General features: G+C 43.6%; 1 protein-coding gene across 7 annotated transcripts in view; it reads left to right on the forward strand.

Moving 5' to 3' along the window:
• BIN3 (bridging integrator 3) overlaps positions 1–13195 on the forward strand; it is a 146074-nt gene that overhangs the window by 60179 nt on the left and 72700 nt on the right. For all 7 annotated transcript variants that reach the window (XR_014783740.1, XR_014783739.1, XM_084804002.1 and 4 more), the window contains 3 exons: positions 634–695; positions 7972–8108; positions 9961–10001. Coding sequence is in view for 5 of the 7 variants with exons in the window: in XM_084804002.1 (XP_084660128.1) it covers positions 634–695; positions 7972–8108; positions 9961–10001 (240 nt within the window). In the remaining 2 variants the exon portion in view is untranslated. The remainder of the gene's footprint in view (positions 1–633; positions 696–7971; positions 8109–9960; positions 10002–13195) is intronic.

Genomic DNA, 13195 nt, shown 5'->3' on the forward strand with positions numbered 1-13195 from the left:
TGGTCTGATCCAGCAGGGCTCATATGTTCATATGTTTTAAATACTTAAGAGAGAGAAGAAAGGAAAGCAGCGGAGGAGAGAGAGAGAGAGAAGCCTGTGCTAGGGTTCCTGGGTCTATAGCACCCTGATATCACTTTGACATCCCCATCTCCATGGTAACCTAGATGTGTGATCAATTAAGCATCAGGCTTTTTAATCTTGTCTGCTGCTTCCTGTTTTATATACTTGTTCCTGCATGTTAAATAAAGCCACAAAAGTTAGTAGCCTCATACAAATGGTTCTGGTCTACCTTCCCACACATTACCTACATTAATCCTTCATGACACACGGATGGAAACATTAAAAAGAATAGACTTCCATTTTACAGAAGCATACACACCTGGTTTCCTAGAGGTGATTTGAACTCGCCACAGGTAATCAAGGCTGTTAGAAAGCAAGACGTTCCCTCTGTGTCTCCTCTTCTTGTCTTCTCCATTGGTTCCTGTTGGCTCTCCTGTGCTGCAGCCTAGAATCCAGACATTGCCCAACTGTGCCTCCTCCTGCTCCTCTTTTTCCCCGTGCCCTATAGTGAGGTTGCACACCTTACATGCATTTTTTAAAAAATCAAAACAAAACTCAATTTGCTATTTTTAGGCTGGAAGATCAGACTAAGAAGCTCCAGAAGGACATGAAGAAAAGCACAGATGCTGACCTAGGTAGGTAATGCGGATACAACAAGTGAGAACTGAACCTACAGGCATAGTTTTTCAAGGCTTTGCACAAGACACATGTTGTGTGGAGCTGTACATTTACCCACAGACCTTTGAGTACCTTGTTGAGTGTCCCCAATGGTCAAAAAGTCTCCTTTTATATAAAGATTCTTAAACTGTGGCTTATTAGTGAATTAGTGTGAATGAATAACAAATCCTTTTCACTGGCTTGTAAGGAAAAATTATCCAGGGAATTCCTGGCTAATACTTGACTTAGCTTAGTTTGGCTGGGACACGGTGATAAGCGTAGGAAGCAATGAGCAAGCTGGCTCTCGCTCTCTCTCTCTCTCTCTCACTCACTCACTCACTCTTTGTTACTGACATAGCTGTTTGCTTCTGAGATTTCAGAGAGAAACATCTGGCCTCCAGGTGTTTGTTCTTTTGCACATTGGCCTCATCCTGCTGCATTACTATAGCTTCTTTAGTAGGAGCTCCATTTAACCGCATCACACAATATGGGGGTTTAAACAAACAAGGGAGACTAAACAATCTAAAGGCAGAGGCATGTGGAAAAGGAAATTACCACCAGTTACAGATTATGGCCTTTCAAAATCCTTAAGATGGTTGTAGAGATTTTGCTATGGCTGGAATGTGCAAATCAGCACAACTTGAATTCAGTGAGGTTCTCTGAATTCTTCCTCAAAGCTCGTTCAACTTGTGGCAATATCAGAGTGTGAGCCTTGCTTATTTTCTCTTTTCATATGAAAATTTGTGCATATTTTCAGGTACGTTTCCCAAAATTGATGCCTCAACTGTGCGTGTTTTCTCCCATTGATTCAAGCGTGTTTGTGTGCATTTTTCAAAAGGATGCATTTTTTCATGCGTATTTTTGAAATATACACTTTTTAGTGCATTTTTTGTTCTGGAAATGTTCAGAAATGTATGGACTATGACTGCACATTGCGTTTGGATCTGCGTTTGTTTCCAGGAGATGCGACATGGGTAAATTCTCACCAAAAATGAACTGAAATGAATTCCTCGTACATCCCTAGCTATGGCTGGTGGTTGTAAGAACCAAAATAATATTCCTCTGAACCCCCAAATCCTCAGTGCTTTACTACTACACTGTCTTTGGAAAAAGATGAGCCTTGAGTTTTCTGAAGCCTGAACCTAGAAAAAAAAATGGCAGATTTCTTGGAGAAAAAAATGGCAGCCTTTGTGGTTGGCTAGATGGCCTTATCTGTAATCTTCTACCCCTTGTCTGGATGTGAATAGGAGAAGTTAAAACTTTTGGACAGGGTAGTGTTTCCAGTCCTGGGGGACAGCTAATTGTCTGAAAGGCAGGATAAAAATATTAGCATGAACAAACCCTATGCAAGGGGGTGAATCTAATAATAGAGTTTTCTGAGTACAGAATTCAGGTTTGCATAGTGTAGAATATGGATTTCTTTTTGCCTTTGAAATGGCACAATGGTGATAATGGTGAAAGAGCGCATAGTTAAACTTTGGAAGTTGCTACCACAGGATGTAGCAATGGACACCAATTTGGATGGCTTTAAGAGGGGGTTACACAGGTTTCTGGAGGAAAAGACTATCAGTGGCTACTAGTCCTGATGGCTACATGCTACCTCCAGAATCAGAGGCAGTGAGCCTATATACACCAGTTGCTGGGGAACATGGGTGGGAGGGTGGTGTTGCGCTCATGCCCTGCTTGTGGGTTCCTGGTTGACAGCTGGTTGGCCCCTGTGTGAACAGAATGCTGGGCTAGATGGACCCTCGGTCTGATCCAGCAGGGCTCTTCTGATGTTATGTTCTTATGAGCTAAGGCCTATGCAAAGGTGGCGCTAAGTGTGGGCAACTGGTTTTCTGTCGAGGAGCACTACCTTTCAAGAGCCATGTGCTGGGGCCAAACATGGTTGGGGCCATTCTTTCCTCCCTCTCCCCGCAGGCTGCCAGGAGAGGGACAGATTGCTCCTGCCAGAGCTCTGAACTGATCAGCTGCAGAGAGATTCCACCTGCCCCTCTCCTTTTCTCTCCCTGGGTTCCCTCCACCTGAATGGCCAGGTCCCACATGAAATTAGATCAAGGGCCACAGGTTTCCTACACCTTGTATAGATCACACCTACTCTTCCCTGCCTTGCCTGACATCTGCACCTCTCATTAAAATATGGGTCGATGCACATCCAGCTTAAAGTATTTAAGCCCAGTCAGAATGATCATACCCCGGCACAATTCTGCAGACTGAGCCCACGTGTTTTGAGCTCTGGGCCCACAGGCCCTTATTCAAATATAACATCCAGTGTGCAGATGTCAGGCAGTGTGGGCCAGGCACATAGGCCCGACCCACTTAAAGCTCTGATTTTGAAATAGCTCAGAATTTAGTGTCTATCCACATGCAGTGCATGTTCAGATGTGTGAAGGTGTGCCCATGCACACAAAGCCCAAATGTTCCAAGTCAGGAAGAAAAAATTCAAACGACTTGTTAAAATAAGTCCCTTTGCTCAGCTGTTGTTTAGATTCCCCTAATAAGATTTTCCTTGCAGATAATTCCTCTCCCCTCCCTTTCAGTGGGCGTTTTTATATGGATCACTTCAAGCCCCAAAGGATCTGTAGGAGGACTCTCTCTCTCTCTCTCTCTTCCCCCCTCCCCCAGCCCCCTTTCAGCTTCTTGGCATCATCACAAATTAGCTCAGGCTCTGTCCAGATAGCAGATGATTTTGCATTTAAAGGCATGTCATCCTGAATTATGGAGCGAGAATAGCTATTGCATTGTTTTGCTTGTCCCTCCTAATGGTGAGTGGCAACTGGGACAAACCCAGATGAATCTTGTTAGGCAAATTTAAGTACACCTTCAAGTCCTCTGGAAGATCCTCTCCCACCCCTCCTGGTCATTCTAAGTGGTGGGGATGTAGCTGGTGCGAGCTAGTAATGTGTCTTTCCCACGTCCAGCAGAAGTCTGGCAGAATATCAGCTGTGCTCTGTTCATCTCTCCCCCATCTCCCTTTCTCAGTGTCATTGTCCTTCCTTTGCATCTCAGTGATGGAAGGTTGACTGTTTATTCTGCCTAAACCGGTGTTCTTCACTGCAAGGCCCAAGAGCCAATGGTGACTCTCAGTCACCTCAAGTGCTGTTCTCCAACTTCTCATTCGCTGTCTGGAGCTGTTCACACAACATGCTAACCCACACTCAGTGGTTGAGTGTGGGTTGTTTTGAATCTTGGGTTGTTGATTGAACTGTGGGTTAGCATGTTGTCTAAATGCAGCACGTTTTCCGCAATGTGGATTAGCATGTTGTCTGAGTGCAGCCAGAATGGCTTGTTAACCATGTAGTGTGGCTTGTTAACCACCTGGAACAACCCCGCAACAAACCATAGGTTGTCAAGGTGGCTTGTTTGAGAAAATAAACCACACTGCATGGTTAACAAGCCACCCTGGCTGCGATCAGACAACATGCTAATCCACGGTTCAAAACAACCTACACTCAACCATTGATTGTGGGTTAGCGTGTTGTATGAGCAGCCCTCTCTTTGCAGTAGCTGCTCACTCTCAGCAGGGGCTCTCTACTTTGCCTTCTTTGCTTTAAGTGGGCTGGCTGCTGTGATCTGGGCTACCAGAGGAGGGTTGGGGCTGGGGAGTCAGGAGCCCTGCCACTTGTTTCCTAACTCCCCAGCCCGAGGATGCCCTCTATGGTCCGGGAATGGCTCCCAAGAGGCCTCAGTGGCCCTTGCTTGAAAAAGTGGCTCCTGCTTGAAAAATAGTGAAAATCACTGGCCTATACTTTCATGTTGGAGTTGGTCAGCCTTGAAGCAAATCTCTAGTTTCTGCTGCAAGTAGCTCTGTTCCTCCATACTAAATAGTACTAAATGCAAAGATTTCAGCAGCAGCACTCACAACTGCTTCACTTATGAGAGACTGTCAAGAGCATTGCTACAAAGTGATATATAAATTTGAGAAATGGGCTCTGTGTGCTATCCCTGCATGTGGAGATGATGTTTGCTGCTGTATTGCTCTTGCACAAATTCTTAGTTCCTTTTATTTTCCAAACTAACCAGTGGCACCTGGAAACATCTCTATTGTGCTTCTTTGTTTCCTTTTCCCAGTTTATTTGGTTGCCTTCTTTTAGCTCATAGTTTCCTAAGAATGTGTGTGTGTGTGGGAGGGGTTATTTTTTTAAAAAAGCATTTCTTAGAGATCATTTCACATTTTCTGAGTTCAGTTATCTTACTTCCTCCACCCCAGTGTAGCTATAAAAAACAGGAGCTCAGTACACTTGAAAGACTTTTCTGTATCTCTCTGTCTAGATCAGGGATGGGGAATCTCCAGCCTCTGGGCCAAATATGGCCTGCCAAACCAGCCCATCCAGTCCCATGGGCCTCAGTTGAGGACTCTCCCTGAAGCTTCACCCCCTCTGAAGTGGCAGGAGAGCAACAGATCAGTCACTTTGCTCCTCTCTTACCCTTCATGGAAGAAAGCTGGCTGAATCTAGACCTTTTCCTCCTGTTAAAAATCTATTTTGTTTTCACTTGCCAAAACAATGGCTGCAGAAGACAGCTTTTACCTTGATGATGACAATATTTTCAGTGCTTTGTTGGTCTCTAGTGATAAGGTACCACTGTGTTTTGCCAACCTGATTAAACATCACTTACATTTATATATTACTATATCTATATGCTACCTTTCCTCCAAGAACTTGAGGCAGTGTACATAGTTCTCCTTTGCCACCCATATTTATACCTTCACAACAACCCTGTGAAGTAGGTTAGGCTAAGAGGTAATGACTGGCCTAAGGCCACCCAATGCAGTTCATGGCTGGGTTCAGATTTGAACTCGGGTCTCCCTGGTCCTAGTCCAATACTCTTAACTGGTACACCACACGGTGTCACTGAAGGTTTTCATAAGATTTCCATCTGTGGATATGGCTGATGCAGCAAGCAAAATTAAAATGGCAATTCTAGAAATGTGGTTTAAATTATAATGAATGGGGAAATCGAGTGATATAATCATGTTGTCGTCTTTCTGTGCACAGACTCTTCTCTTAAAGATTGTATTTTCTGTTGTCCGTTGCTCTTTGTACCTCAAGGGGAACATGACACATGGATTTGCCTCCTGGGGATGTGTTCCCCTCCTACACTAGAAGACACTGGGTGTGGTTTTGCTAAGTGTGCAAAAAAGTTTTCATTTAACATGCACCACATGGGGTCAGTGTGACATCACACAGCATGGGAAATTAAAGGAGGGGGCATTTCCTGTGGAAAAGGCTTAAGCGAGCCATAGGGCACCAGCTGACATCAGTAGATTGCACCACCAATAGTATTTGAACCCAGGTTCATTGCTGCTTCTCTGTTCACTTTTGGTTCTGGAGGCAGACAGTCTCCTGCCCTTGTTCGAGTACTTTCTCTGTAGCTAGATCCTCTTGTACTATATTACCCTGGCAGCCTGATCCTATCTATGTTTTCTTAGATGTAAATCCCACCATGTTCAGTGGGGCTTACTCCTAGGTAAGTGTGCATCAGAACCTTTGCTTTACCTTCATTATCTTGTCACAGCTGCCACAGGATAATTTTTGTAAAGCTACTGGAAAGCTGCGAAAGCTTAATAGGCTGCGATTTGTTTCATTTTGAAAGAGCTGCAGTGAGATGAAGCAGTGCTTAACAGCTTTGAGAAAAAAGGCTAGCTCTGCGCGTCTAGCCACTCCTGTGCCTATTCTAAAGAGACCCCTACTTGTGCAGTATTATAAATGGTGCATTTAAATAGTGTGGACTTGATTACATATGGGCTATTATCTCTGCATTTACACAAATTCATTAATAGCTCTTCTTCCAAGCCCTCAGTTAGTGTTCCTGGAAGGTTTCCCATTAGCATTTTAGGCACTCTGGACTGTCTGAGCTTTGTGTTTCAGTTTATTATGTAGACACGAGATAATGAATGAGTTCCTGAAAAGCTGGATTATGAAACACTTGACCTACCACCAGAGTGTATTTGACAGTGCTTGCCCTGGAAAGACGAGATCTGTGTTCAGATTCCAGCTGTCTGGGTGGCTCTAGGCAAGTGATGATCTCTAAGCTTTAGTTCTCCCTTGGGAAAATGGGAGTGCTACCTAACGGCATGCCTTTCAGGATCGTTATGGGGATAAATGAGCCCTTTGCATACTGAAAGGGGCTATGAAGTAAGAGGTTATGTAGCATAGTGGCTAAGAGACTGAACTGTGGGTCAGGAAGTCTCCAGTTCAAATTGTGCCCTTGCCCTGAACACACTCAGTAGCCTTAGACAAGGCACTCTTTTTCTCAGTCTTAGTCCCACATCTGCATTAAGGGGTTATGATACTGACTTGCCTTATAGGGTTGTTGATTACAGTAAGATAATGGCTACATTTGGATGTCACACTAAATCATGGTTTAGCTTAACGAGAATGAGCCATGGGCTTGCCTGCTCTCCCCCCTCCTTCAGTGTAGCCCTGAGGAGGAGCTGGAAATGTTTGATTCTGTTTTACATGAACTGCAGTTTGCTGTATCATCCAAACAAATTGGGGTTAATTTTAACTATGGTTAGTAGAAACAAACCAACTTCAAACCACCCTTTACAAGGCTGGCTTGTTTCCACTAACCATAGTTAAGATTAATCACTGTTTAGGGTTTGGATGTCATACTAAACTATGGTTAATCTAAAATGGAAGCGCAAACTTCCAATCTTGTGGCTATGCCAGAGGAGAGAGGAGGGGGTGCATGCGAGCTCAAGGCCTGCTGCGTCTTACTGTCATCACACTGAACGGTAGTTTAGTGTGACATCTGTATGTGGATAATGTATGTCAAACACTTTGAATCACCTTGAGTGCATTGGCAGAAAGATGGTATTTAAATGTAACAAATATAAGCATTATATAAGTGCTTCTGTGTTATGATATGATAACCAGGAACCAATTTTTGCCCACAGGCATGCTAAGTTGTATACACATCAGGTTTCTTTTACACCTTGCCATTCCCACCAAAATAGTTACCATGCCTCAACCTATAAGTAAAACAGGCAAAACAAAGTGTTGTCTTCCCCAATCACTTGGTAAGGTTCAAATGTACTCAGTAGTAGACAAAATCATGAACCAATCAAGAGGAGAATTGCATAGTCGTTAGGCAGCAGCATCTTAAAATTAATTGCTCAGTGATGCTCTAGAGTGACAGCCTATGTGAATTCCTACCTGTTGATTACAGCATACTTCTTTGTGTGAATGATTATGTTGCACTTGGTCATCAACTGACTTTTCATTTTTCTGGGTTCTGCCCCAACCACAGCAATGTCAAAGTCTGCTGTGAAAATCTCATCTGACTTACTGTCCAACCCACTCTGTGAACAAGACCCCAAATTTCTTGAGATGGTGATGGCCCTGGACACAGCCATGAAGAGAATGGATTCTTTTAACCAAGAGAAGGTACATTTCAGAGAGCAAGAGTGTGTGTATCTGGGGAGAGGAGAGCTTAAGACTGTGCCCTTCAAGTCCATCTGCACCTGTTGCAAAGCTTCCCTTTAAGCTTCAGAAAGGTCTGCCAATTATGTATATATTCTCACCAGAGATTTAAAGGCTTTATTTCAGATGGTGCTCAAGTCTACATGACTGGGACCATACTGCAGATTCATCAGTGCATGCGTTAAGATGTTTAAAATCACAGTTTTTGGTTTTTAAAAAAATAATCAGTAATTTAGTGCTCTGGTCATAAGAGTAAAATTCCGAACAGTGATGGATCAGAGGGAGTTTTGGTTGGACTTTCCACACCACCAATCTCTCTGCCTTTCCCCATGAGTTACAGTGTTATTTCCATAGCAGGATGTGTCTTCTTTGGCAAATCACCCATGTATTCCTCCTCAGATATTCTACTTCAGGGAAGCCTAGCTTCTTTAGCCTGGAGGGTTCAGATCCTTCCTGGCCAAGCTGCTTGGAGGCTGGGAAGATACTGTGTGATAATAGTATTAATATCTGTATTTTTATCATAAGATGGTTTGAGATATATAGAAAAGGGGGGTAATTTTAAAATAAACAAGCGATTTTTTTCTCTGGCTATAAAATGGCCACTGCCAGGGAGGGCCCCAGGCAGAAGTTGCCTACAGAGTGGAAATGGTATCTCACACAGTGATTAGCAGCAAGTGAGGTGGTACTTCTTTTTATGAGGCATCCCATAAAAAGTGTGTGGGTGTGAGGGAGAGGGAGTGTGGGGGGGGAGAGAGAGAGAGAGAGAACTGCCCCAGAGGTCTCTCCATTATTTCAGGGGCCTCTGGGGTGTTTTCCTATTCAAAGCTGGGAGAAGTGTCAGCCATGCCAGCATCACTCCCTGAGCAAAGCAGTTTTTTGCTTGGATGGGGGGCTCAAAGATCGGGGCAAGGGTTGGATGCACCCTGTGAGCTCTCCAGTAGGCTATGCTGTTCTACTTCATTTAAATGCATACAAGTTAGATAAATGTATGCAGCTATGCATAAGACATTCCTGTAATAGAATTGCAGACTTCTAGATTCAGAATTTAGGAGTGGTCAGTGCATGGTCCTAGTCCTTCTACTTTAGGTGGTTGAGACCTTGCCAGAGAGCTAATTAAGCAAAGAATTGGGATTTAAAGCAGTTGCCCATAAGGGCAGTGTCACAACGCGCGCTTCACATATTCGGATGGGCAATCAGTTGGGAGCGTGAACAGGTCAAACGGAGTTAGATGCTTGATTTGAGCCAGAACTTGTATACTTGCTGTACTAAGTATCAGTATACAGACCCATCTTTTGATGCTGCCATGTGCCATGAGAATTCATCTTCTGCCCTGTGCACTTATCAGTAATTACTGTTTATGTTGTGGTCCTATCTTAAGTCTCTATGTACAGGGTGGACAACAGTCGCTCTAATAGTGAACTGAGGTGGTGAGTGCTGTCAGAAATGGAACCAAAATGTTCCCACTGATAAACAAGAAAGAAGGTTTGGGGAAACACCAAGTTTGCAGAAATACAAAAATATTTTTTTTAAGTTGAAGGGGGCAAATCCTGCCAAAACAGCCCAAGGAAGACTTCGTGTTCTTAGTAGCCACTGAATGTGGAGTGTCAGTTGGACGTGAAAAACGGGAAATGTGGGTGTGGGGGAATGGACGTTGATATCCTGGAGAGGGGCTTGGCTGGCTGGTTGGAACGCTGAACAGGAGCGATCCTGTTTAGGAGGTGAGGATACACTACTACATTTTGTTGCAGGTCCCACTTGTTGTTAAAATTGTCTCCTTTGTCAGCTCTGTTCCTCATAGCTTTTCTTCTTCCGACAGGTGAACCAAATCCAAAAGACAGTCATAGAGCCCTTGAAAAAGTAAGTTGCACTGTTTCTGTATGAGCAATAGCAGGTGCTTTTGCAGTCCTTACAGAGGAAGATGATTTAACATGGGGACAAGCAATACACGTCCCACTCAAGGCACTTTGGTGAAGCCCATGAAGGCCTATGAAATTCTGCAAATCCCAGCTTGAATTGAGAAAAAAACAAACCCTGAATTTCTAGCCCTCAGTACTACAGTGAGAAGGCTGAAAATGTGAAGGCAGAAGATTCTAATACATTGAAAGCAAGTATATAAAGAATCCTACACGCAATGTGTTTTGACTTTTTTAACCACTTAGTGAACATGTCAAAACCTATTATTTTTGTTGTCTCCCAAGGGCTGACTTTTTTTGTCTCTTTTTTTTTTTAACATATGGAGCAAATAATTTCAAAATGAAAAATGTGATTAGATTTACTTAATGTGCATAATTTATTTCAGCTGTAGAGTTCCTCTTTTGTTGCAGAATTTTGGGTTATCTTGGAGTAGATTTTGACACTTTGAGTACACACAGCTCTGCAGCACTGTGTTCAGTGCTGGGAGCCTAGTGGTGAGATGGTCCTGTCTTTTGGGCAAGGGGTTGGACAGTTTGGTCTTTTAGTTCCTTAAATCTCTGAGTATGAGGGTTCTGTCATCTTCACTTTAGAGGTAGCACCTCCCCTCCTCAGGCTGATAAAATGTAAAGGTGTTCTATTTAAAAGTGCATCTTCACCCAGTAGTACATCTAACCCTGTAGGCATACTTTTATCCTTGTAAGTCTGTGAGCATCTTTCCTATGTTTTAAGTCTCATTACCATTTACTGGAGCAATAAGCAAACATCAGAGACTCCTTAAATGTTTAAGGAGAATTTCTGTTACTGCAGCCAAATGACTTCTGAAATCTTTAATTCACTTCTTTATTACAGGGAAATAATGCTAGGGAGAATAAAATTACTTTAATAAGACAGTGAGTGAGTCAAATTGCTCAATAGTAAATTTAGTGTACACCTGACATTTTTGTTGCCTCTAATCCCAAGCAGGAAAGTAAAATAATATAGTGTAAACCAACCTTCCCCACCCTGGTGCCCTCGAGATGTGTTGGACTGGAACTCCCATCATCCCCAGCCAGCCTTGGCCAGTGATCCTGCTGGAGGCCACCAGGTTGGGGGAGGCTGGTCTAAGCTGTAAGTATGGTTGCCTTGTGCTTGTATCATGAGCAAAGCTTTTGTAGTATTTGGGTTCTGGGAAAAGTGTGCACATTCTGACTGAGTATGGATTGAGTGTGGATTGTCATTGAACTGTGGATTGTTGTGTTGTGTGAACCCAGCCGCACTAACAAACCATGGTTTGTTAACCACGAGCAACCCATGAAGAGAACCCGTAGTTTGTTGTTGGGTTGTGAACTGTGGGTTGTTTGTGGTTAAAAAACCCATGGTTTGTTAGCATGGCTGGATTCACACAACATAACAATCCACGGCTCACTGACAACCCACACTCAACCTTGAGTGTGGGTTGTCATGTTGTGTGAACCAAGTCACACTCTCTCTCTTTTTTCCCTTTCCTTTGTTTAAACCAATACCTGAGCATATATATTTGGAAATTTGCTAGGCAGCATTTACAAACCTCTAGTATTCAGAAGTGCTCCTTACCTGCCTCTCATGGCTCCCAGTCATGTTCTCTTTGCCTCTACAGCTTTCATTGTCTCTCACATTGTTGCATCTCTTTTCCTCCAAGTATTTTAAGTTTGGTTATTGGATTCATATTGGAAGGCATAAAAGCTGAGTTGGGTCATGCAAAGGACACAGCTTGCCACATACATGTTTTGAGTGCAGATTGTGTATCTCCGCTGATTTTTAGGAGTGAGGGCATTACTGTAACATGTGGGAAGTCAGGTCCAGGTAAAAAAAGATGGGTGTGAATGGCTGGTAAAGCAAACCTGGATGAGGGGGTTCTGGCTTTCTAGCAGCCAGCTGTAGGTAGAATATGCAGGACTGGTGCTGACCTCTGATGCAGGAAGTGTTTGTGCATGGCTGCCAGCTGATCAGAAAGGCAGGTTGGGAGCCCACTGAGAGCCCACAGTATCTCTGAAGAGAACATTCTGTAGCTTCCGGGATCTTACTGATTGGGAAATTTGCCTTCCCAGTCTGTGCAATCCCTAGAACTAGTTCTTGATGAAGAAAAAAAACTCTAAGTGCCCATTGTGCAAGTTGTATTACTCATTACAACAGACTGCACATCAAGAAAATATATTACATGTGTTTTCCAACTCTCGTCTGTTTTAAACAAATTCAGTACACAGACATCCCCTCGCAATACACACTTCATGTACACAAACACACTGTATCATGTCCCCAGTGAGAGGTAAACCTATACCTGTGCAAGCTAATAGCCTAGCCCTAAAACATGAAACATGCTCAAAATGGAGCATGGCACTAGTATTGCAGGGACATGTTGGTGCAAAGCTTTAGAATCAGGTTCCAGCAGGATGACAACTGTGTTTACCTAACAACACAAATGTGGCAGTGGGACTGGCATTTGCAGGGGAAACCCCACAGACAGGGGGGAGTGTGATTAACCTTTCTGCTAGACCCCCTGCCCCCTCACTTATTTTCCCCTTACCAACAGCACAAATAAGTTCAGATGGGACACAAAAAGAACATGGGGATGGGTTTCAGGGATAAAGCAGGGACACACCATGCCTGCAAAATCTCCTCTGCAAATCCCTATCCCAATGCAATGTTAGCATTACCTGATAAACACAGATTTGGGAACGTGTGTTTGCTCATCCCTACCTTAAAGAAATGTCCAAAGGTCGAGGGGCTGTACTGCCCAGACCCCACTAGGGGCCATACTCCTACAACCCCCCCCCCCCACACACACACACACACTGTGCCACCAAATTTACCATTGAAATTAGCCAGCACGACAGTGAAGAAAAAGCAGCAATTTTGTTTCTCTTCAAAATAAGGTACATTCCCATGTGCCATGTTTCAAAGAAAAATGGGTGCTGCTTTGTTGCTGCCACGGCCTGCCTGTTGCCCACCCGTATATCATCCTCATGTCACTCAACTCATTTTATTCCCTTAGATAATTCAGGTTGTGAATCCCAAGTGGGTAGGGACACCTTTTTCTCCTTCTCTCATAATACTAGAACCCAGTGGAGTCGTTCCATGTAGCTGATTGGTGGGAGATTCAGGACAGATAAAAATGACTT

The sequence above is a fragment of the Heloderma suspectum genome, chromosome 6 (assembly GCF_057233095.1).
Source record: "Heloderma suspectum isolate Gila_16-S chromosome 6, 16-S_ref, whole genome shotgun sequence".
NCBI lineage: Eukaryota > Metazoa > Chordata > Lepidosauria > Squamata > Helodermatidae > Heloderma > Heloderma suspectum.